This window comes from Plasmodium coatneyi, chromosome 9, assembly GCF_001680005.1.
Source record: "Plasmodium coatneyi strain Hackeri chromosome 9, complete sequence".
Classification (NCBI taxonomy): Eukaryota; Apicomplexa; class Aconoidasida; order Haemosporida; family Plasmodiidae; genus Plasmodium; species Plasmodium coatneyi.
In genome coordinates, this window is record NC_033564.1 from 2365819 (window position 1) to 2389407 (window position 23589).

The 23589-nt window shown below is 37.6% G+C and overlaps 3 protein-coding genes across 3 annotated transcripts; 2 read left to right on the forward strand and 1 right to left on the reverse strand.

Annotated features, from left to right (window-relative positions):
* Positions 1-3643: 3643 nt before the first annotated feature.
* PCOAH_00028050 (Uncharacterized protein) lies at positions 3644-4907 on the reverse strand (the record flags this gene model as incomplete). Its single annotated transcript, XM_020059610.1, has 5 exons — positions 3644-3976; positions 4183-4246; positions 4434-4503; positions 4617-4747; positions 4894-4907. 5 exons carry the CDS (start codon positions 4905-4907, stop codon positions 3932-3934), a joined length of 324 nt encoding a protein of 107 aa, XP_019914713.1.
* A 2896-nt stretch (positions 4908-7803) lies between these two features.
* PCOAH_00028060 (Tubulin-tyrosine ligase) lies at positions 7804-16119 on the forward strand (the record flags this gene model as incomplete). Its single annotated transcript, XM_020059611.1, has 1 exon — positions 7804-16119. The coding sequence occupies one exon, from the start codon at positions 7804-7806 to the stop codon at positions 16117-16119; it is 8316 nt and encodes a 2771-aa protein (XP_019914794.1).
* Positions 16120-18061: 1942 nt separating this feature from the next.
* PCOAH_00028070 (Uncharacterized protein) lies at positions 18062-22252 on the forward strand (the record flags this gene model as incomplete). The annotated part of the gene is made up of 1 exon (XM_020059612.1): positions 18062-22252. One exon carries the CDS (start codon positions 18062-18064, stop codon positions 22250-22252), a length of 4191 nt encoding a protein of 1396 aa, XP_019914926.1.
* Between the last annotated feature and the right edge of the window lie 1337 nt (positions 22253-23589).

The window sequence follows — 23589 nt, forward strand, 5'->3', positions numbered from 1 at the left end:
ATTTGTGCAGGGGGGGTACATGTCACTGTGTTGTAATATGCTGCGATGGTTACGCAAACATTTCTCCTGTTCAGAGAGCTTTCACGGGGGCACATATATATCCCCCTTGTGCGTATGTGTAGATATACTTATAAATGCTGAATCGATGGGAAGTGCATATTAGGTGTACCTATAAAACCTGCAGCTGGTATAGGGGTGTCTATCTCTGTTGCAAAGCACATTACACGATTTGTTCTCATATATATGAATGGGATGAAACATGGGTAAGTTAAAAAATGAATGCGTGTTCCTAGGGCTGGTGGTGGCTTGTTCATTTTATACAAGTTGTTTGTTTTGTTAGCTGAGGCATGTGTAGGTATTAATGTGTATACGTGGAGGTGCGTGTGTTTATGTGTAGATATGCATTTGCGGAACGTGAAGGAACTGCGTGAGTTTAATTATTATCCTTCGAACGTGTGCACGTAGGATGTTTGGCTTCTTCTTTTTTTTTTTCTTTTCGTTTTCCTTAAATTTTCTCTCACAATCATGCGGCTAGTGTGGCGACGCCTATGTGTTGTGATCGTTGTTAGGAAATTACTCATGCAAAAAGGGTGTATCGTTTCGCGATCTGAAAGGTGCCCTCTTTTTGAAAGGGGATTCACTATGGGTGTGGAAAAGATGAAATAAAACGGGGGATGGTACAAAGAAACAGCAAGAAATGAAAATATAAATAAAGAGGAATGACGACAAAATATTAGCGAACGCGCAGGAATTTTTTTAAAATGAAATATGAACAAATATGCAACCGTTTTACACCTCCGCCACAATATTTTTGTGGGATGCAGGTTCTGCAACGGTGTGTGGTGCATAGGATACCGCGACAACGGTTTTTCTTTCGTTAATATTTAATTAAATGTGAGTAAATGCAAATAAATACGGGGAAGCATAACCATAATGGAATGCACGGAAATGTAACTAAGCAGAAATTTGCAAAATAACCACTAGCACTTGTGCAAATTATCGTGTATACACATGCATATTTACACATGGGCATATACACAACATTTGGCTATTTTTTTTTTTTTTTGAAATATAACATTTTGTATGTAGAACTACATGGGAAAAATAATTTTAACACCAAATGAAGTATGCCGTTTGAACTTAAAAAACACTTGTGTGAAGGTGGCGCAAAAAAAAGAAGATGCTACATAAACGTTTGCTTTAATTTTACACAATATATGTTTACATATTTAAATTGTATTTGCGTTTACATAAACTTGTTCATTCAGGTGACATTCCATATACATGGAAGCGTGTGTTTTTGCATACATATGTATTTTCATGCTTATATGTATGCACAACTTTTAAACACATACATTTATTCCCTTTCGCTATGATGAAAAGGAGTAAAAAAAAAGAAAAACCCTTTTTCACTCGTTCATGTATTTGTTCTTTGTATTGCGGTATATTTTACGCATTTATGTTACAGTTAGGATGTGGTTAAGCATTCCCTTACATATTTGAGCGTACAAATGTATGTCGTTTCGAAGCAAAAATATGTTCCCACTAATTTACGGGTATGCGAGAGCTTTTTCCTGTTGCTTTATTTTTTTCGTCGTACGTTTTCAGTTTCTCATTTCCAAAATGTTAAGAATGCATTTTTTATTTAAAAAAAAAAAAAAAAATCATAAAAAGGATAAAGCATTAAAGTATGTAGGTGCACTAAGATAATTGCTAAAAAATATATTTAGGTTTAATCTATCAAATAGCTATAAAAAAAAAAAAATATATATATATTTTGTTTTGTTGCATGTAAAAATGAGACCACTAAATTTTTTCCGTCAAAATGCAGATAAAATAATTCATCATCTTTTGGAAAAATTTTATAACAATGAGAAGAAAAAGTATGTTTATGTATTTGTATAGAAATTTATTTGAAAAAAAATGTGTAACTGCGTTTACGCGCGTTTATATATATTTGTTCATATATAATTTTTTTTTTTTTTTGGAGTGTGTTGTCGTTTGTGATCATTTTAAATTCCCCTCCCTTGGGGCTCTCGCGTGTATATTTTTAAACGAATTTACGCGTATATAAATGTATATAAATTTATATATAAATATTTAAATGTATAAATATGCATTTATATGTACTGGCCGGGCGAATAATGTTACATGCAGAAAAATACACAAATTAATTTTTCCTCTGTGCTGTTCCTTCAGCTCAGCTTATGATTATATCTGTGCAACATCTTGATAAATACTCAAAAAGCTTAAACTGTTTCCGTGCAACGCCCGTTATTTGCGGATATGTGATTAGCTTTTCCATTGTTGCTCTCACCTGAACAGAGTTAAAGAATATTGTTTCTTCTTTTTTATACGTTTTGCATGCTTAGCAGTTTTGTTGATGAACTGCACCATGTTGTGAGGAAATCAGGGTATGCGCAAGTGGGGACGTGAATGTGCGCCCATTGTGTACATTTGCATATGCACATATGAACGCACATTATATGTACCTGTTTAACCGTGTTGAGAAACCACGCTGTGGGGTTCACATGGAAGGCCATGTGGAGTGAATCACCTTTGAAGTGATGACCGCTTCCACCACCCCCAAAAAAAGAAAAAAAAGTATAAATGGTAGGCTTGTCAAAGCAGTGGGTGTTTGCATAATGGCAATTTTTAATTTTTCCTATTGCACATGTGAGATCTCTGACGTCAATGAGTGAATGACACCAAATGAATGGAAAGGAGAAATTAGCAACTTGGTGCACATTTCATATTGCTTAACTGCTGCATTTATAATGTCTTTCCCTGTAGTGCAAAATATGTTCTTATATATTTACTAACCCATTCGGGGAACTTTTATAATCTTTTTAATATTTTTTTTTTTGTGGATTATATCCTTTTTTTAATGATAGAGAAAATGCATCAGGTTGCTTAACTTGCTGTTGCACGCAAAGTTAGTGAACGAACGGTTTTCTTTTCTTATTGTGAAAATTAAAAATCGAAAATATATTATAAAATTTTGTTGCACTTTCGACATGCATTTGACATGCATTTTCTACAAATTGAAGAAGCACGTTTGACGCTTTATCCGCCTCGTATATGTTTTATGCGGAACATCAATTAAGGGTCGAATGTGTGGGCTTATTTTTCCCCATACATGCCTTAAACATAAATGGTGCATTTTTTATAAATGTTTTGCATAACAGGGTTTATTTATTTTTTCGTGCATAATGCCACGGAATAGGTCAAATATTAGAAGTTTATATGCGAGAGGGGTACTGTTAAATGGAGAAAACATGTAATACTCCATTTGTGCTGCTAGAACTGTTCGAGGGGGAAGAAAAACACCATACAAAATTTTGCTGTATGGGAAGGCTAAACAGAGAAGCGCGATGCAGCATTTATTTTATTTTTTTTGTGATTGATTTTTTTCATAATATGTTTTTTTTCTCTTTTTTTTTATGGCATTTTTTTTTACACGTAATATTTCGTGTGTAAGTGAGCTCGCAGTTTATACTTTACGAACAAAGGCGAAAAGCTTATTTATTTTGTGAAGGCCTGTAGGATGGGCCTACATGTGCATACTTTGCGTGTTCATGTACGTATATACGAGGTCGTGTATCGAAATTATAGGCGAAGACTTTTTTTACGTCATTCTTTTAAAACATTTTATCGTAACTATTTCAGTGTTGTAACGGAAAAAAAAAATTTCTGCCTTTTAAAAAAGCATAATTTTTCTTTTTTTTTTTTTTGGATAAATTATGTCATATCCATTTGGTATGCATATACGTATATGCACAAAATGGGTTACCTCTTTTGCTGCGTTCACATAGTGCAATGGAGAAAAGACTTATTCAGATAGACTTCACGTAGTAGTGGCCCCTTCACTTAGCATGTTCACGTGAAAGTCCTTGACTCTCCTTCTGTGGTTAAAATTTCTGATTGTGCTTTACACATGAATTAAGTAAACCACCACAAAACAGTGAAAGGTATCCTACAACGTGTTATAAATAAAAATATACAAAAGGGCATGAGTAAGATGTGGGGAAAACGCCCTTCACTGGGTGCAAACGGCACATTTGCTGAAATGTGCGGAGAGCTCAGAAGGAAGGATACACGTTTTATTTTCTTGTGTGTGCCTAAATGTACATATGTGAGCATATGGACATGAGTTTGCATTTTTTTTCTTTTAGTCATTACGGTGTTGATGCTTTCCTTAAAAAAGAAATCTGACTGTTTGTCGAAAAAAAGCCTAGTAGAAACACTGTTACAAAATGATAAAGAAAAGGGAAGGAATATGTTTTAAATAGAGTGCTGCATATTATTGAGTCTTAACTGGGTAACACAACATTGGCATGTACTGTCCAGTATCGGAGGAAATAAGAAGGGTGTTACTACATGGTGAACGGATATGTACGTTTTTTTTTTTTTTTATGCCTTTCTTTATTTACTTTATCCCTTGTTCTTTGCTCTCGTTAAGAAGAATTTCAACGACAATTTTATATTTGTTTGAGGTTAAGCCTGCGTAGTTAGTGCGCGTAGATGTTGTGTCATTTATTGAAAGGTGTGTTGGGGGGGGAGTTGTGTATATTGGCTATTTTTTCATTCGATTTGCTTTTTTTTTTTTTTTTTACTTTTTAAATGATCCTTTATGAGATTCGAAAGGTTGTCAGTAATTTCCTTCTTACTGTCGCAGTTGAAGACGGTGCTCTTCAAATTTGTGTTAACTAATGTCTTTAAAGAATTGATAATGTCTTGTTTCAATCTGCGGAAAATTTACGCACACATTTTTTCCAAAAAAAATTGGCGTTTAACTGTGGCAGTATATATGTGTATATATGTATTTTTTCTTATCGCGGGTGTGCGCATTTTCTACTTATGCTAAATAGGTTGTTATTTTTTTTTTCCTACATGCTTTTTTCCATTTTACTGATGTGTTGGATTGACCCTTTTTTTATCTTTTTCTTTTGTGGCTAAATTTGTGAATATTACTTGTAGGATTTGTAAAAATTGGCGAATGTGGGAGGGGAACACAAATGCATATGCGCAGGTATTGCCTCTATCACGTTAGCTTTATTTTTATCGATTTTTTTGTGTGTACCCCTTAGCAGGGCTGTCCCCAATGAAAATTTTGTTTGTTGCGTGAAGAAGAACAATACCTCTTCACGATGTCGCGAAGTTATGCGTACACATAAATACATATATGTGTGGCATTATATAAGTGTCCACTTTTGCATTGTAATGTGCCCCCGTTTTTGTGTGAAGGGAGAGGTAATTTTCGTCTCAATTGGCCTGCCATTCATTTGGAAAATGTAAAATTAAAGGAAAAAAGAAAAAAAGAGAGAAAAAAAAATGTCACCTACGTGTGCGAGATGAATTGAGGAACATTATTTTTATGTACGTGTATGTGTTCATTTGTTCGTTTCCATATTTTCCTTTTTTTTGGAGGACGCAAAAAGTTTGCGAAACGGCAAAATGCCGAACTTAAATGGGAGAGGGTTTTTCCATTTGCATACGTCGTTTTTCTCTTACTCGATGGGAATTATTTGCCGTTTGGCATTAAGGAACTTTTGAATGTGCGAATGTCGTTACTTTGGGAAAATATTTACGCGCATTTTGATGCTCCCCTTTTGTACCTTAAAAAAATGACGGAGCGTAAAGCAAAAATGGGTAGGACTTCACAGTTCAAATTTTCGGAAAGAAGAGAAGGATGTGAAAAAGGGATTTACAATTTCGCCCTACGAATGAATGCTTTGAAGAGCGGCTTCACCAAAAATACCTTTCTGTCATACCTTTATCCGTACATGTAACTTTGCACTCTTGTATATGAACACATAATGCAAAATAATCAGTCACCTGATGGAAAAACTGTGTGTAATGTCCCATAAGTGGGTGTAAATATAGGGTAAGACAAACTGCTAAATTATGTGTTGCGCTTTTAACTACGCCATTTCGAAGTAAGCGCAGAACAAATGCTGATTAAATGTGTGCAGGTAGTAGAAACCTTAAATGGTACCCCTATCCCCCCTTTTTTCCTTGCATTAAGATGGAACATTTTTGCAAGTTGTTGGACATGACTGAAGATAATCGCGGCGTTGGACTTGGGCAAAATCCAGAAATGTTTAAGTGGTCATTATTGGGCTTGTTATTTCAATTTCTTACCTGTGCTACTCGCATTTAGACTGCTTTTCTTCAATTTTTTTTTTTTTTTTTTTTGCACTAATTTGCAGGCTTGTTATTTTTTTCGATATTAAAAATTACTTATTTTTTGTACAAGGTTGCGATAAAAAAAAAAATGCTCTTAACTATTCATAGTCCCGATTTGCGGACGGAGTGCCGCATTCATTATATCCATTTTGACATTTTCCAAATTAGGTAATAGGAAGCATGTGGAGGTGTAAAATTAGCCTATTCTATGTTGTTTAAAGGGAGTGTCTCCTTTTTTTGTTGTACCATTTACCGTTCTCTAGCTCCGACCTTAAGCGTTTTCCCTCACATCTAGGGAAAGGGCATATATTTGTGCAAATATTTTTACTAAAAGAAATGCGCAACTTTGTTTTTTATATTTTTCTCATTATTGGCAAATTCAGCAACTATTGTACGTACAGGTCTATTTTGCTATTTTATGTTTTTTTTTTTTTTTTTTTTTTTTGAGATAGCCCTGAGATTATGCCTTTCATTTGATAAACACATTTTTTGCACATTTTTTCGGACATAATTATGATTAGCATTGTAAGGGCTCATTGCGAACTGGCAGTTAGTAGTTACAGCACTTATGTCTGTGTTCCCCACTTGGGGCTTGCACGATATTCTGCGCGAATATGTTTCTTATCATTGCCCATGTTGTGTGCAAAGGAGTGACGTATGGCTTAAAATAATTTCTACACATATGCTTAGAAATGTTCAGCATGGTAACAGAAAATAAGAGAAACTCGAAATAAAATTGTTTTAAAATGTGCATGATTAGAACTGGGAAATTAATGTGTTTTTTTTTTTTTTTTTTGCGTAATTCAAGTTATGTTCATTTAGAGTGTTTGCGTGTGATTTCGCTTCTCTCGTTTGGTCATTTTGTAACTTATTTGTTCATTTGTTTGTTCGTTTGTTCATTTGACTACCAATTTGCTTATTTGTTAGCTTACCCATTTGCTTATTTATTTGCTTTCTCAATTGTTTATTTTTTTTGTGTGTGCTCTTATTCGAACTGTTTCAAGCAGCCGCTCACATTTTTGTGCCCCATTTTTTGTTCACAATAAATGGGCTTATTGCTTACAACAAGGAAAAGGGCAATCATTGTTCCTGCATTAGTGGGGGGTGGTTTAATCAGGCACTTTTGTGCATATTCTTGGGGAGCTACTTTCTGAAAATTTGTCTGTCCAGTTTTGTTTTATTCTGTCCAAGACAATTTATCAAGTGTTTGAAATGCCCTAACATGGGAAGGCGAGCAGGGGGAAGAAAATGACACAACTGTTTCTGGCAAGTGGAGCGTAACGGTGTGTGTATATTCGTGTACATACTGATATGCGCACCGTTTCTCTGTATAATGAAACGGAAAGGGGTGTAGCAGCAATATTAAAGCAAAGTCGAAGAGGAATTAGAAGGAGTGCACTTTTCACTTTTCTGGACAACACACAGCTATAACCCCTGTAGCAGCATAACTGACACAATTGTTCAGATTAAGTATAGAAAGATAGAGCTCCTCCCCTTACCGCTGTGTAAGTCACGTAACAGGGAAGCGCACAAGACATGGGGATTCATGCACACCTCCGCATGTACATATGAAGAGATATATCTCTTCTGCAAATACGATAAGAAAGTAGAAATATGAATACGTTCAGTAAGCTATTCAGCAACGCATATAACAGCGCACATAACAACGAAGCAAATGAGTGGAAAAAAGGAAAAGTGACAAAAGTTGGCGCCACGGGTACGCTGTTAAAAAGTGCACCTAATCAGTATATGCAATGGAATAACGTAAACTTTGGAACAAAGAAAAATGTGGACACTGGAGAAGTAGTTATAACAAATCTTAAAAAGGAGGAACCGGTGTTACTACCACATAGGGGACATAAACTTGGTGCATTTTCCAACGGTTCTGCGTCTAGACAAGTAGGAAAACAAAGCAGTTCCTTCAGTAGAAATGGAAAGAATATAAATAACAGTGCGTACTCCTTATACAATCCGCACAATTTGTTCAATGCGTACAGATTGAAGAATGCGTATCACCACCAACAAAATGCTTTGCTCAAATATGAGTCTAATTATCCTGCCTATGAGGTACAGAAAGGGAAATCGAATAGTACCACTCAAAATGGAAAGGTAATTTTAAGGGAAAAATGGTGCCCTCCCAAGGATTACGTACCTCAGGTCGATATTAATATAAAGGACAATTATGAACAGAGGAAAGTAGCGTATTTTGATCATAACGATAATAAATATAATGATAAAGGCAGTAATTTAATACTTAGAAATAATGCCTACCCCAATTCTGGGTTGCAACGTAACTTAAAGAATTATGTGAATTCCCCTCCCTTTGAATTAAGCACGAAGAATGAAGCACAACGTAGTGATAACTTTTATGGGAATGAGAAAATTGGAAGGTCATTAAGTCAAATGAATCGGAATGAAAAGGGAAAGGAAAATCATGTTATCGAAATGGGGATAAAAAATGTCACACATGGAGGGATCTCCAGTAAGACCATGGGGATGCCTCTTACGGGTCTTCTCAGCAGTACCAAACTTGGGCAACTCCCCGATGGTAACACCAGTAAGAACAGCCGGAATGGCAACCATGTTACAAGTGAAATGATCACCAAATCAGGTGGTCCACTGCACAGGAATGCACATCCTATGACGCACTTGACCCCAAATGGAAGTGGGACCCCCCTAAACGGAAATTCATATTGGAAAAAGGCAAATGAAAATTTCCTTAGCAGAACATACTCTCTTAAAAGTATTAGTCAGAAAAGTGTAAGCAATTCGAGGAGGACGGAAAATCAATTTAACCCATCTTCACTTATTTCGAATGAACAGAGAGTGGGTGAAAAACCCATTCCAAAAGCAACTACTGGAGGAAAGGTGGTTCACGAGGTGTATTTACAACGAACGGGAGGGGAAAACCGTTACGTGATGCAAAGCGCAAATGGAAGCAAGGATGCAGAAGCAGAATTGAAGGAGAACCTTAATATATGTGAACTGCGCAACGGACCAGTACTCAATATACAACAGAACAGATTCACGAACAGGTTTGATGACCCACGTGCGGTGCAGAGAAGCAATCTGTTCTTATGTTCGTCGAAAAATGGCAAATCCTACAGCGCCAGTTATGGTAATTTCTTTGCCACGCAGAAGCATAACCAGTTCAGAGACGCGTGCGGCCGCAACCAACGCTATCGCAGTCAACGTGGTAACAACAACTCCTTAACCATATTGAGTAAAGAATGTATTGCTTACAAGAATGGCAGAGCAGCATGCCTTTATGCCCCCAACAAAGGAGCAGAAAACAGGGGGGAAGGGAGCCACACCACCTTGAAGTACATCCAGCCTGAACCAGCACACAGGAGTAATGCCCAAATGGATGGTAATAATGAAGGACATAATTTCACCCTACGCAAGAACTTAAACCAAAGCAGCTGCAATTTTGTGAGTCCAATTGAGTACTACGCTACGGAGGTGGGCAAGGGAGGAAAAGAACACAGCTCCATTACGCAGAACATCATGCAAAAATTTACAAATGAAGACCTTCAAAAGTATTATGTACTTAAAGGGAAAATTTCTCCAAATTGGAACCATAATGGTAGCGGTCACACGAATGATATCAACGGCATGAGGAATGGCAGCACATGCAATGGGGGTAGCAACCATGTGATGTTATCCAAAGGAATGAGTCGTATTCGGCATGGTTATATTCATCCACCTTCTCCCGCTGGTGTCAATGACAGTAGCGAGGGAACGGTTTCAAAAAATGTAAAAAGGATCCACCCTGATGACAGTGTAAACGTGGTTAGCGGTAACTGTGTTAAGAAGATGGCAGGAGAGATAGACAATAGGAACCATCATGGAAATTACAATGGTGGAGAAAAAACGGACAAACAGTGTAATAATAACGTAATTGGATACGTACCTAGTGGAGGTGTAAGTTACTGGGGAGGAGCAGCTAAAGGTACGGAAAAGGGCAGTACGTCCGAAATGACAATAAATGAAACATGTAAGAGCAGGAGGGCGGAAAAAATATATCCTCAGAGTGGCTACTGCATAAGTAACACCAACGATCGCAGTGGAAAAGACGATGATAAAACAAGTGCATGTGGCACACGAAATGGAAACACCGGTAACTATTTCAGCACCGCAGCGCAGTTCGCGGGTTTGAACAGAACACAGGAAAGGGCTACTCCTGAAAGTAAAAGGTCAGGCCCTAAAGGGGAACATGTTAAATGTAATACCGTAATGATGGATAGCAATAACCACTTGTCTAGTGTTAGTAAGGGCATTTATTTTAGCGAGGGACGAGACGGAAATATCGTCCATTTTGACCAAAATGGGAATGGAAAAATAAGTACAGAAAAGAGAAAAATTAATTTTACTGTACCAAGTGAAGGTACCCACTTGAGAGAAACACCACAAGGGAGATCCACTATGTGCTGTGATAAAAAAGAGACGTTAGGCATTTCTGCGAACGTTCATGGAACTGTATTTGATGAGGAAGAGGCGAAGGAGAAAATAAGTGAAGCATCCCGGGAGGATGATAAAAAGGGGAAGGTAAATTTATGCCCCCCAAATGGTGGCCTTCCTATTAGTAGCGCTAAACGGTGCAGCCTGACCAAGACAGGGATTGAAGACAGAAGTAGGGGCACTCCTGTTCTGCAATGGAATAAAGCATCTTACCCTAACGTAGGAAGTGCTGGACAGAGTACAGCGCGGGAGGAAGACAAAACTGCACTCAAAGTTGATAATAATGGTGACAATAACGAATGGGGGAGCCACCCAAAAAATGAAGGGAAAAATAAAGAAGGAACAGGGGGCTACGTTCAGGGAAGCATAAACAATAGGGAGTTTTGTGCGAGTCATTGCAAACGTTCGGAAGAAGAAAACCACTTAGGTGTGGAAAAAACCCATTTGGACATGCAGAATGAGCAGAATTGCGAAGTGAGTTGGTTGTCCCCATCCAAACCGAGTATTATTTTAGCAGGTGCGCAGAGCAGCAGCAAGGTGGTCAAAAGTGACAGTCGGGAAAACTGCCATTTGTATGAAGTGGTGGCCTCGGAAAATCCCGCAGATGGGAATGGTTACCAAAGAACCAATAAAGGGAATACACAATGGAGTAAAGAAAAAAGGGGAAAACACATTTTGAATAAAAATATAAAGGAATTAAAAAAGGGCACGATGAAAAAGTACAGCATGGAAAACGTAACCGACTCGTACATTTATCATTTAAACAATTTGAATAGAAATGCCAAGATGAGAATCGGAAAGGGGAAGTTAAAAATGAATACAAATCGTTCCAGTGTTCTGGAGAAGAATGTTCCATGGGGTAGTGGCCCTGAAAGGGACAAGGGTACCAAAAAGGAAGAGGAAGTGCATTACATGGGGAACGATAAAACTGGAGAAACACAACGCACTAATTTAGACGCGCCAAATGGGAAAATTAACTACCCAATTTGTAGCGAATTGTCCTCCCAAAAGGGGGATAGTAGCAATAATGGAGGACACTGCGAGGTGCACTTAAAGGACAGTTCCCATTCGGAATATGTGAACATACTTAGTAGGGGGAACCAAACGGATAGTCATTTGGAAGTGGGGAACATGGAAAGGAACGATATTTTGTCACATTTTAGAGGAAGTAAACGTAACCTGCAGGAGGGCTCCGTTAATGGTGACGCTAAAAGTAAGGTCGATGGGTTCCAATCAAACGATGGGACGTTGGATAAGGGTGTGAATGGTAGCAACGAGGGGGACAGTAGTCGGAGTAGTGTAGTAAATAGTATGAGTGATGTGAGCGGCATGAGCTGTCTGAACGGTGACAGTCCTGAACCGAGCGACGAAGGGGAGAGAGTGATGCGAACGGGGAAGGTAGCCCTACCGTGGAAGAAGGACCACATAGTTAAAGTCAACTACAGGAGCAGGAGCATGAGGGGGAAGAATAATATCACTATTAACACCAAGTTGGCCAGGTACGAAAGGGTGCTGATCCACACGTGCATTAGCAAACTGAATTGGAAAAAATGCATTGACAATGCAAACAGAGGAATCTTCTACTGGATAGGATATAACATAACGGACTTTGACCATTACAATTATATGAAGAAGAAAAAAATTATAAATAGAATCCCATCGATGTATATGTATACGAAGAAAAAGGCCCTAACATTTTTACTGTCCCACTTGTCATTGATTTTTCCCTCCCTATATGACTTCTACCCAAACACATTTGTTTTGCCGGAAAATAAAAATATTATAAAGTACATTCTGAACAGTAATAATAAGGATTACTACATTATGAAGCCAGATTGTGGAAGCATGGGAATTGGAGTCAAAGTAATACATAAATATAGCGACATTAATATAAATATATTGAACGGGTACAACTGCTACATTGTTCAGAAATATATAGACAACCCGTTGTTGATGTATAAGAAGAAATTTGACTTTCGTATATACATCTTATTACTTCCAGGGAAACATTACCCTAAAATATACTTGTCTAAAATTGGGTTTGCCAGATTATGTACAGAGGAATATAAGAAAAAGAAGAGGTACATTTATAACACCTTTATACATTTAACTAATTATAGCATTAATAAAGACAATGAGAAATATATTAGAAGGAAGAATATCCATGATAAGAATAATAATAAGCAACTACTAAGTGATGTTTTTATTTACCTGAAGAATAATGGATACGATATTGACGATATATGGAAACAGATAAAGAAAATTACTTGTTTAACCTCTTTGGCAATTTATTCCTACATTAAGGAAAAGATAAAGTACAATTTTAATAACAATTTTTATTTTTATCAGTTAATTGGGTTGGATATCCTTCTGGATGATACTGGCAAAGCGTGGTTGCTGGAGGTTAACTCCAATCCGTCCCTCCGTATTGACTACATTGACCCAAGTTACACCAACTTTGAAATACAGTTAGAGAGCATGTTCGACAGGTACGTGAAGGAGCCCGTGATAAGCGAAATGTTCCTAATCGTGTATCGGAAAATTTATAAAAAGTATTTATCGAGAAGGGGCAAGAAGGGTACCCCCTCAGGTGTTAATACTGGGGAAAACCAAACGGGGAAAGCGATAAAGGCGGAAAAAGCGGGTAAAGTGGGCAAAACTAACAGAATGGGCAGAGTGAAGGTTCAGAGCGGGTTCACGCACGACACGTTTGTCCCCGTAAATATCAGGAATGTCAAAAATTGGGGGACGCACAAAAAAAAAGTGGGGAAAAAAATGGTCGAAAAAGGTGAATCTAGTGGCACTTATTTGGTAAAGGAAAATCTCAAATCGGACGCACCCTGCAATAACAAAATTGACAAAAAAAATGGCTTAACTCGGAATAGGGGTGTAGACAAAGTCCTCTCAAGTGGTGGCAAAATTTACCCCGAAAAGGGGTGCATAGATGACTTATCGTGTAATGACCAGTGTGAGTCAATAAGCAGATGTAAATTGAATGGCACGCAAAAGGGGAAGCTAGGAAGTAATGCGCAGGTGATGAAGAGGGTGATAAAGGGGAAAATGAAAAATGGTTTATTTTTGAAAAAGGAAAACATGAGCATCGTCGACACGTGCGTTGATGAAAATGATATCGGCAGCTTCAGTTTATCCAACGAAATGGACAACGAGGCTGAGGGGGGGAGCAACCTATTAGGAAGTAGCAATAATAAGGGGGTCCAGGAGGGATGCGCAAAGAGGGTAACAAACCGAGCCGGTGGGGAAACACCACCAAACGGGGAAATCACTTCAAACGAAACAAGCGCAGAAATAGGACAAAACGGGAGGTATTCCAACCGACCATCCAATAGCACCACCGGTTGTCTAAACGGCATAATGGAAAAAACACATGGTGGTGATGCCCATGGGGGAGGCCATCCACCGAGGCAGGCAACAAATGTGAAGAGAAAGTATACAAATGAGCAGGAGATCCATTATGACGAAGGAGTGTACACGAGCTCAGATATGGACTATGAAGATAGCCAAGTGCAAAATGGGGGATACGAAAAGTCGAATACAGTGGGGGGAACACAAAAGGGAAGTAGGAGCACGTACACATACGACTGTTATAGTAGCGGTGGAAGCAGTGATGGCAGTGTGAAATATGTGGACAGAAATTTTGTTAACCAATTAGGGGGAAAGCAAAATGGCGTCTTAAGTGTAAAAGGTAATAAAGAAGGACGACTGCAATGCTCCACCAAAGGGGAGAAGGACGATCCACACGAAGAAGAAATGAACACAACGTGCAGTTATGAAGAATTACTAAAAAAGGAAAACAAACTAATCAAGAACAACATTTTAAATAAAGAGACGTACGTACAGATCGATAATCAGGAGGATATCGAGTTTGACAGATTCTTAAACGATGATGTGGAAACGTACAAAACGCTGTCAAGAAATATTAGTGACAGTGTGTATAAAAAGAAAATAGAAAATTTTATTATGCTTAGGAGTAACCTGTATAAATACATGAACTGCTTAAATGTGCTGGGAATTCGCTACATAAACAATAATGATATAAACAATTTTGAAGAGCTGTACAATAAAAACATTTCGTTCGACTTGAAAAAGACGTACACAAAAATCAGGAAAGATATTTTACATCCGCTGAAAAATAATGTACTAGAAAAGAACGTATACATAAATTTAAAAAAAGAAACGAGTAAATATTATAACGAAATGAAAATATACAATGACTGTTATTTTCTCTTCGATTTTGTTCTAAAAAAATATGACAAGAATTTGAGGAAGAATAATAAAAAGGTCGAATATTACATTGATAAAAATACCTTCCTTTGCATGTGTGCAGATGTAAAAATAAATAAAATAATTGAAAATGTAGACATCCCCACAAGCAGTTATAATAATTTGTTTGAGGTAAATAAAAGCACGCAGGAAAATCAAATGTTTCAAATCGTTAGGGAGGTCTTGAAAAATAAAAATTGCGAGAACAAGGGGAATTCTGGAATGCACAGGAAAAGACACGTTAGTGATGAGAACTGCTCGAACAACTCCAGCTTTGGGGACCCTACTGATTTGTCAAACGAGATTTTATCGGATCAGGACAGGGTTCACAGGGGTAGAGGGGGAAATACGGACAATGAATGCACCACTGGTAGCCAAAACCGCTCCAAGGAACAACCCGCAAACGGCTCGTATTACGCGTCCATTTTTTGCCCCTTTTCCCTCGTCCCAACGTCAAACAATCTAGTCAATTTCAACAACATAGGAATTGGCAGCACCAAGTATAAAAGCAGGAGGAGGAAAAAAATGAACATATACGACTTGGAGTATTTATTTATGAGGCAAGTATTCTTCAGCAAATACATTAACAAAAACCAAGGCTTAACAGTTATCGATTTTTTTTTACTAATGCAACAGGTTGCCCTTTTGATATTCCCATTCATTAGCTACGTTAGTGCGTACAACGTTTTGTACCCGTATAATGGTGCCCTCTTTGATGAACTGAGCAATCAAGGGAATAATTTTTTCGCTAGTGGAGGTTTAGACACTGGCATGGGAGGTACGAAAAAATACGTTAAGGCTAAAAGGAAAGGAGAGAAGGACAGGTATAATAACGCGTACGTAAAAAGGGAAAATAAGGATTATAACGATCGTAAGGATTGTAACGGTTGTGACGATGTGGCCAATTCGGTAAAAAATGACGTCAACAGTTTTCATCAAAAAGGAGGAGAAGTACTATATAACCATTTGCATCCCGAGTTGAGTAGAACAAATTGTACCAGAAATGGTATTCACCAAGTGGAGGAGAAGAAAAAAAATAATTATTTATGGCATAAAAACGTTTGCAGCAATGTTTACAATTTGTATGAGTACATTCAAATAGGCGTTAACCCCGCTGTTAAAAATGTGTGTTTGGAAACTTTTTTAAATTTTATTTTTAACAAGTACGGAATAATACAGTTTTCGTAATGCCCAAGGGGTGTGGGGGGTCCATAAAAAGCATGAATAAATGGTGTACTGCATTTAAGACATATTTACCATTTAAGTGTCATGCGTTGTCTTAATCGTCTTTTTTTTTTTGAGGGGGAGGAGCACCACCCCACTGTAGTGTTTTATTGTTCCAAAATTTTGTAAATATATTTTTTCTCCCATTATAAAACCATCTTTGTTGCAAGCGTGTCGTTATGTTGTCATAATCTGGTTGTGCTGCCGCTGCACAGCTCGTCTTTTTTTGGTGAATCCACGCAACCATGGTCTAAATTTTTACGTTAATTTTTTTGTGCTCCCAGTTTATCATTTTTTTTCTGTTTATTTTTTTTCGTACCATATTATACTTTCCGTTTTGAATTGTATTTTTTTTTTGTTGCCATGTTTGTAGTTTTTGTGCTCGCCCCTTAGAACACTATACTTATGCAGATCTTTTTTTTAAATTAATATTGTGAAGGAGAAATAAAAGGAATTCTACCTTTTTAAAATTCAAATTGTATGAAATTTTTAAGCAATTTTTTTTACTCACCTGTTCACCTATTTTTTTTTCCCTATTATGTTTTGCTTCATTTGAAAGAAATGCGTGTGCCGTTATTTTAGTGCGTTTTTGCAACAAATTCATTTTTATCTTAAGGGAAAGTGATAAGCCTAAATCTGCCAATTTGTGGAAGAAATATTCATATTGTTCACTTGCTAGGGATGCCGTCCTGTGATGGTGTCATTTGGATGATGACCCATGTGTGTATGCTTACTGGTGGGTGCTCATTCGTGTGGACCTCTTTTCTGTGAACGTTTTTAAAATTATATTCGGTGAAATTTCAGAAGGTTTTAAGGGGTGAAGGGCAGAATGTTTCCAAAGTGTGTAATGAGCATAACTTATAAAGAAGGCAAGAAAAAATGTTAAAAAGGAAAGAAGCATGAAATGCTATCATATAAAAAAGAGAAATGGAAAATGTGTACACACTTTTAGGCGTCAAGAATGGCATCAAATTGGCTCAAAAAAAAAAAAAAAATTAGAATTAGGATGTTTGTGGGAACAAATAGGAAAAGTACTATACCTTTGCGAGTTTGCCAATCTGGAAGAGAAAGTATATGCGTCATATTTGTGCAGTATTTTAACCGCTTATCCGATAAGCAGCTTTGGAACCCTTTTACGCCCTTTTGTTTTATTTTCCACTTTGCGACTACACACTTTTTGCATGAAATTCAATTTTCACTTGTGTAAAAGTCTGCAGGTGTGCCACACATAAAAGACGACTTATGGAAGGGAAAAAGTTCTAAAGGAAAAAAAAATAGAGCAAAATACGTATGCCGCTTAGGGGACGTACACCCCATGCATTAAAATTTTCCGACACACCTTTTTAATTACATAAAGAACGAGAACACACATGTTATGTATTTTTGAGCTTGTTCGGTAGGGCATTATTTGTTGCATTTTTTTCGCCTGATTATTCTGAATGGGGGAATTCTCCAAAAAAAAAAAGAAAATGAATAAAAAAAACACACACGTAAATTAACGCGTATGTGTACACGGGCTTATAACATTGTTTAAGGTTTTTTAATTTTCCTGTCCCCACACTGCAAAATAACAAGGCAAAAAAATAAAAATGTTGTGCGATGCCTTAAGAATACTTTAGGAAAATAAAATAATAATATAAAGAAAAGAATAGCTTCACGATTTTACTTCTGTGAGAAGTAAATAGTAACCCGTCCTTTTTTTCTTTTTTTGCAACACCCAGTTGGTATGATATTCCGGTTTACAACTCTGGATACAAGTACCTATGCACATGCGTGAGCATATATAATGTGCAGAAGGGGATGCTGCTTACTCGAACAGCATTTTAAATGAAATTGAAAGCATAATACAATTTAAAAAAAAAATTGTTCAAAATATAAGTTGCGTAACGGCGAAGATTCGTATAACATGAATCTGGAAAGTAGCCACAAAATTTTAACACACGCGCAAAACAAAGCAAACACAAGCAGTTCCTGTAAAGATATGAATCAACATGTACTGAAAGGTGATTGCAGAAATGGAATAAAAAAAAAGGAAATACGAAATGAGAAAGTGGGGTATGTCAACAAGAATGAGAAGCATTGCAACGTGAAAAATACAGACACACATTTTGCGGAAGACGAAGGGGATAAAAATGTAGAAGAGAAAAAAAGAATACCCTTAGATTTACACGATATTGACAAATTGGCATATGGAAGTAAAAAAATAATAGCGTTTTGCATGGGGAGGAAGGATGACACCAGTTGTTCTACGTACTGCGAGGGTTACCCGCACGAAAACTACAAGGAGGATAGTGTTGCACTGGAGGGTGCAGTGGCATGCGAAATGGAGAGGGGCACTGATAATAGTGCAACGGATGAGGGTGCCAATTATGACTGGAGTGAAAGAAGGAAAGCGGGGAAGGATAACATATTAAGGGGGGAGGCGGAAAAGGTGGAAAAGATAACTGAGAAAGCGACCCAGAAAGGGGAGTTTAAACAAAACGAGGTTATCGCCCAAACTGGGTTGGAAATGAATGACCATGTCACAAATGAAATTGGAGAGGAATCCAAAGCGAATTCGCCCAAAAATAGTACGAAAAAAAGCACCTCCAGAAGGAGCATGAAGAAGGGGAAAGAAACGAACACCCCCTCGATTAAGAATGACAGAAACTTAATGAAGCAAAAATGCATCAAAATTAAGGAAAGCAAGAAAAAAATAAATGACGATAATTTAGAACTGAAGTATGAACATAATAGTTCGAAGGAAATCCAGACAGGTGATGGGGGGGGCCCGTGTAATGAAAAGGGTTCAGGCGTATCAAATGGAAAGGCGATTAATGAAATACCAGAAGATGAAAAAAAGGAGGACCAAAAGGAGAGCTCAACATATGATAAAGGAAATGTTAAAAAGAGCAAGAGGAAATATTCTGAAGAAAATGTTAACGGTAAAGATGACATAGGTTTGCACGAAAAGGGGAACACGAAGAAAAAAAAAAAAGACTCTCACGCGAAAGATGGGGAAGACGTAACGAAGGAAAAAGCGAAAGGTAACCATAAAAGTGGCCAAAAAGGCCAACACATAAGTGTAAATAGCGGAAAAGCGGAAAGTGAGAAAAAAAAACAAGCGGGTGCCCAACTGGTTATAGAAAAGGAGAAAAAAGGCCAAAGCGGAGATGCCACTACGGTTGAAAGTGTATCTCAAGCACGTGCATATAAGAAGGAAAAAATGGATGACGACAAGACATATAACGCTTCAAAAGGGAAGGAAGTGGCCACGAAGGAAAATAACGTAAGTAAGGAAAAGGGCAGCAAAGATAATGCAAATGAATTTGAGGGTAAAAAAGATACGCCAAAAATTATTAATCCAAAGGATAATGGACAACCGAAGAAAAAATATGCAAGACTTTTGAAAAGCCTGCAAACAAATTTATCCAGCAAAATGATAGAACAAGAAGGCGGAAAAAGAATTCAAACATGGGGAGGAAAGCTAACTTTGCAACAAAAAATTAATCAATTTATAAAGAACAAAATAGCGACAAGGACGGAGTACAAATATGGGAAGAAGCCAAACACACTGTCCATATGTAATCAGTTCAATTTGTACAACCACTTAACCATGCTGAATGATTTTAACAGGTTGCATTATTACAGAGCGGCGATGAGATGGACGGGGCATAAGGACATGTGCGAATGTGAGGACAACCCTTTGATTGCACTCTGTGGGAAGGGTGAAAAGAGTTATCTTCATGTAGGCAGAACGGGTAACACCATAAACGCATATGATGAAGAAGTTGAGGGAATGTTGGAGGACCAAAAGGGAGAGAAGAATCCATATATATTTTTTGAAAATAATAAAGAGTGCTACGTTTACAATAAGAAAATAATTGAAATAGGAACAGGACCACTTTCCTTATTATCCATTAATGCCATTCTGAATGGAGCCAAGCATGTAGACGCGCTAGAGGTTAATAAAGACGCGTCCGAAATGGCAAAGAAATTGATAGAAGGATATAATTTGGAAGATTTTATTAAAATTATAAATTGTTATTCGAAGATGTATGTATATAAAGAGGAGGATCATCAGAGGAGACTGAAAAGAAGAAGCTCCTTTTACAACTACTTTGATTCTAACGTCGATGAGCAGCACTGCAGCAATTTTAATTACGACTTGATAATAAGCGAAGTGATAGGGGATTTCGCCTCACAGGAAGGGGTGGCAGACATATACCTCGATTTGCACAGGAAGATATTTTCTTACCGAAAGTATCAAGAGTATTTGCAGAATTGGGGCAAGGGGGACGGTCCGAATGCCCCTACTGAGGAGGAAGGAAGGCCAATAGACTACGCAGAAAATAGTAAAAACGAACAGACGGACGAGCAATATGAACGGGATAACGTTAAGAGGGTGAAAAAAATATCATACAACGAATTCGCAGCAGATGATAAATTATACAACTGTGAAGAATTCTACAAGATGAACGTGAAGAGTATACCGTATAGCGTTACGACATATTACTGCCCCGTGAAGTTTCCTTACTACGACAATATAATATATAAAAGTGAGAATTACCCAGAGAGGACAATTATTAGCCCCAAGAGTAAGCTATTACAATCCGTTATGTTGGAGTGGTCTAACTTACCATTAACTGAAGAAGAGGAAAATGAGAACACCCATTTTGGTACACTAGAATATTTATATTTGGAACAAAATGTAGCGAACCAAATGGTACAAAAAAGGAATCACATCTTTTCGATTCAAAAGAGTGGTCCTTTTTGTGGTTTTTTAATAACCATAGATGTGGAAATTCGAAAGGGGGAACATTTTGGAACCAAATATGGAACCTGCGACAGTTGGTACACCAACATAGTTTTATTAAAAGACGAAATTAACGTTAATAAGAACGATTTGGTGGTTAGCAAAACGTACACAAATTTGTTAAATTATAATGAGAATATTATTGATAGGAAAGTTGTTTTGGTTTCAAGGCCGTCCTACACGTTTTATGGCTACATATTAAAGTCGATGAGGCACAACACGCTTTCTGAGTGCACGTCGGATAGTGATGGAGATATTAGCAGTAGCTGTTTTGAAAATTCCGATGGGGAGGATTACCCATCCAACGGTAGTAGCTACATCTACCTGGATGACGAAACGATACTGTTACTAGACCAGATGCATTTTCACGAAAAAGTGCTAACCATGAGGGGAAGACAGAGTGACGAGGACGTTACAATGGGTGATTCTAAAAAAAAAAAAAATACCGCAAGTGTTAAAGGGGAAGGAAAAAAAATCAATGCAAAGAATAACCATATGGAGAAAAACAAATTAAATGGTTTGGATGAACAAGTGGAAGATAATGTTGAAGGTCATTCCAATGTTGCCCACGGATCAGTGGAAAATCACTTCGGGAAGAAGGGGATCGATCAAGTTGTGGGCGTAACATATGACAGATCAGCAAGCAACAGTTCCAGCATCGGCACGAAGAAAAAGTCGCATAAGGACGCCTCGGTGAACAAAACGAAAAAGGGAAAGAGAGCCAATTTGGAGGAAAAATGTCCCAAGAAAGAGCCCATTTCGGACAGAGACAAACAAATCAACAAGCACGACCATTCCCCCACAAGTAAGGAAAATGAAAGGGGCAAAAGCGTTAAAGGAGAAAAGACCAATTTGGTGGAAACAGTCGAAAATGGCAATATTGCCAACAGCAGTGGCGGAAATATCAATAGTCTCAATAGTCCCAATAGTCCCCAAGAAGGGGCACAAAACAAAAACACGCCGAAGAAGAACGCCATGAATCAGGCGAATAGGAAGAAAAAAAAAGACAATCTGCAAGGCGAAAATAAATACAAAAAGAAATTTTCGGATGAAAGCAGGGAAGAATACGAAAAGGACATAGCAGACATTATAAATAATTACAACATGAATGCGAAATTTTATTATGAAAATTTAAAAAATAAAATCCTGGTTTATAGGAACATGAAGTACAAGTTGATGCATATTTACGAGCCGGTAGTTATTGACTACGATGAGCAAGCAACGGTGATTTATAAGAAGGATGATATTTATAATAGCAAGGAAAATAACATGAGTGAGTTTGTGAATAACGTATACCATTGAGGAGTTTGCGAAGAGGGCAACATTTTCCTTGAAAATATATCATCTTTTGGTTATTCGTGCTCTGATTAGCAGTGCGTCTGGTGGTACTACTTGTAGCATTACCAGTGGTATTATTACTGATGTTTTCATTATTGTTAATTACAATGCATTCGTTATTTATTCCCAACATGCGAGGTGTGCGCCCGCACCTGCAATGGCCACTCCATTTAATGATGTGTGTCTGGGGTGCCCATTTTGTAACCTGATGAATCTCACCGTTTTATGTTTTTTGGGGGGGACATTCCACTACTTGATATTTCCGACTGGAATGGGCCACCGTTTTGCATATTTTTAAGGGGGAAAACATCCATCCTTTGGCATTCTTTCACGGGGAAGAGTTCCCCCCCGTTTCGCCCTTTTTCGAGGGCATGTGTTCCACAACATCCTTTTGTTTTAGATGATCCATGTTTTCCTCTAGCTTTATTTTTCTTTTTTTGTAATTTTTTTTAACACATTTTAAGTTGGAAGAAAAAGGAAAAAGTGTCTCATAATTTTTTTGTATTCAAGGAATAAAATTAGTGGGAAAAAAAGGGTAAACACAGAAAAGGTCATGGTGACCGAGTTTGACGCATTTATAAACATAATTCCTTAAAGAGAAATGTTTCCATCCCGCTTGGATGTGCATAAACAGTGGCGTAAAAACCTGCGACGATGTAGTTGCGTGGTAAATTTTTTTACGGGATAGGGCCACAATGGCGCAGAAATTGGGGTAAATTATGTTTCTTTTCCGCATCATTATATGTTGTCACGGAAAGCATTGCAACGTTAGCTCCCTTCACTATAATAAGCAGATTTATTCAATCAGGGGCGCCGAGATTTTTTCTCGTATGTGTTTGAGGGAATGATGAAAATGTGAGTAGCCCCGACCTAATACGGATCCAATTTGGAGGATACAACTTACAGAGGGGTTCGCATTAGCCTACGGAGACATGCAAATATGTGCATATGAATACAGGCACGTGCATTAACGGATGGGCTAAAACACGGCATCCGTCTACCTGCATGTGACCAACATTTTTTTTGTGTGTTATTTTAAATTTAAGGTTTTTTTTTTCTTTTTTTTTTTAAACCTACGTTTATGTCGTTCAAAAAGTATTGCAAAGATACAAATTAAAAAAAAAGGGGAGTTGTGATTCAGGTGCGTTGCGGGGAATGAGCCTTTTGAGGAGGCACTAAAATGTCGAAGTTTTCTCGTCGCCTGATTTGATACACGTGGAAGGTCGGGCAAACACGTATCAAGCGGAACGCAGCACACATCACACAGCATGTATCACGCGATTGTGCATTTGTTCCTTCAT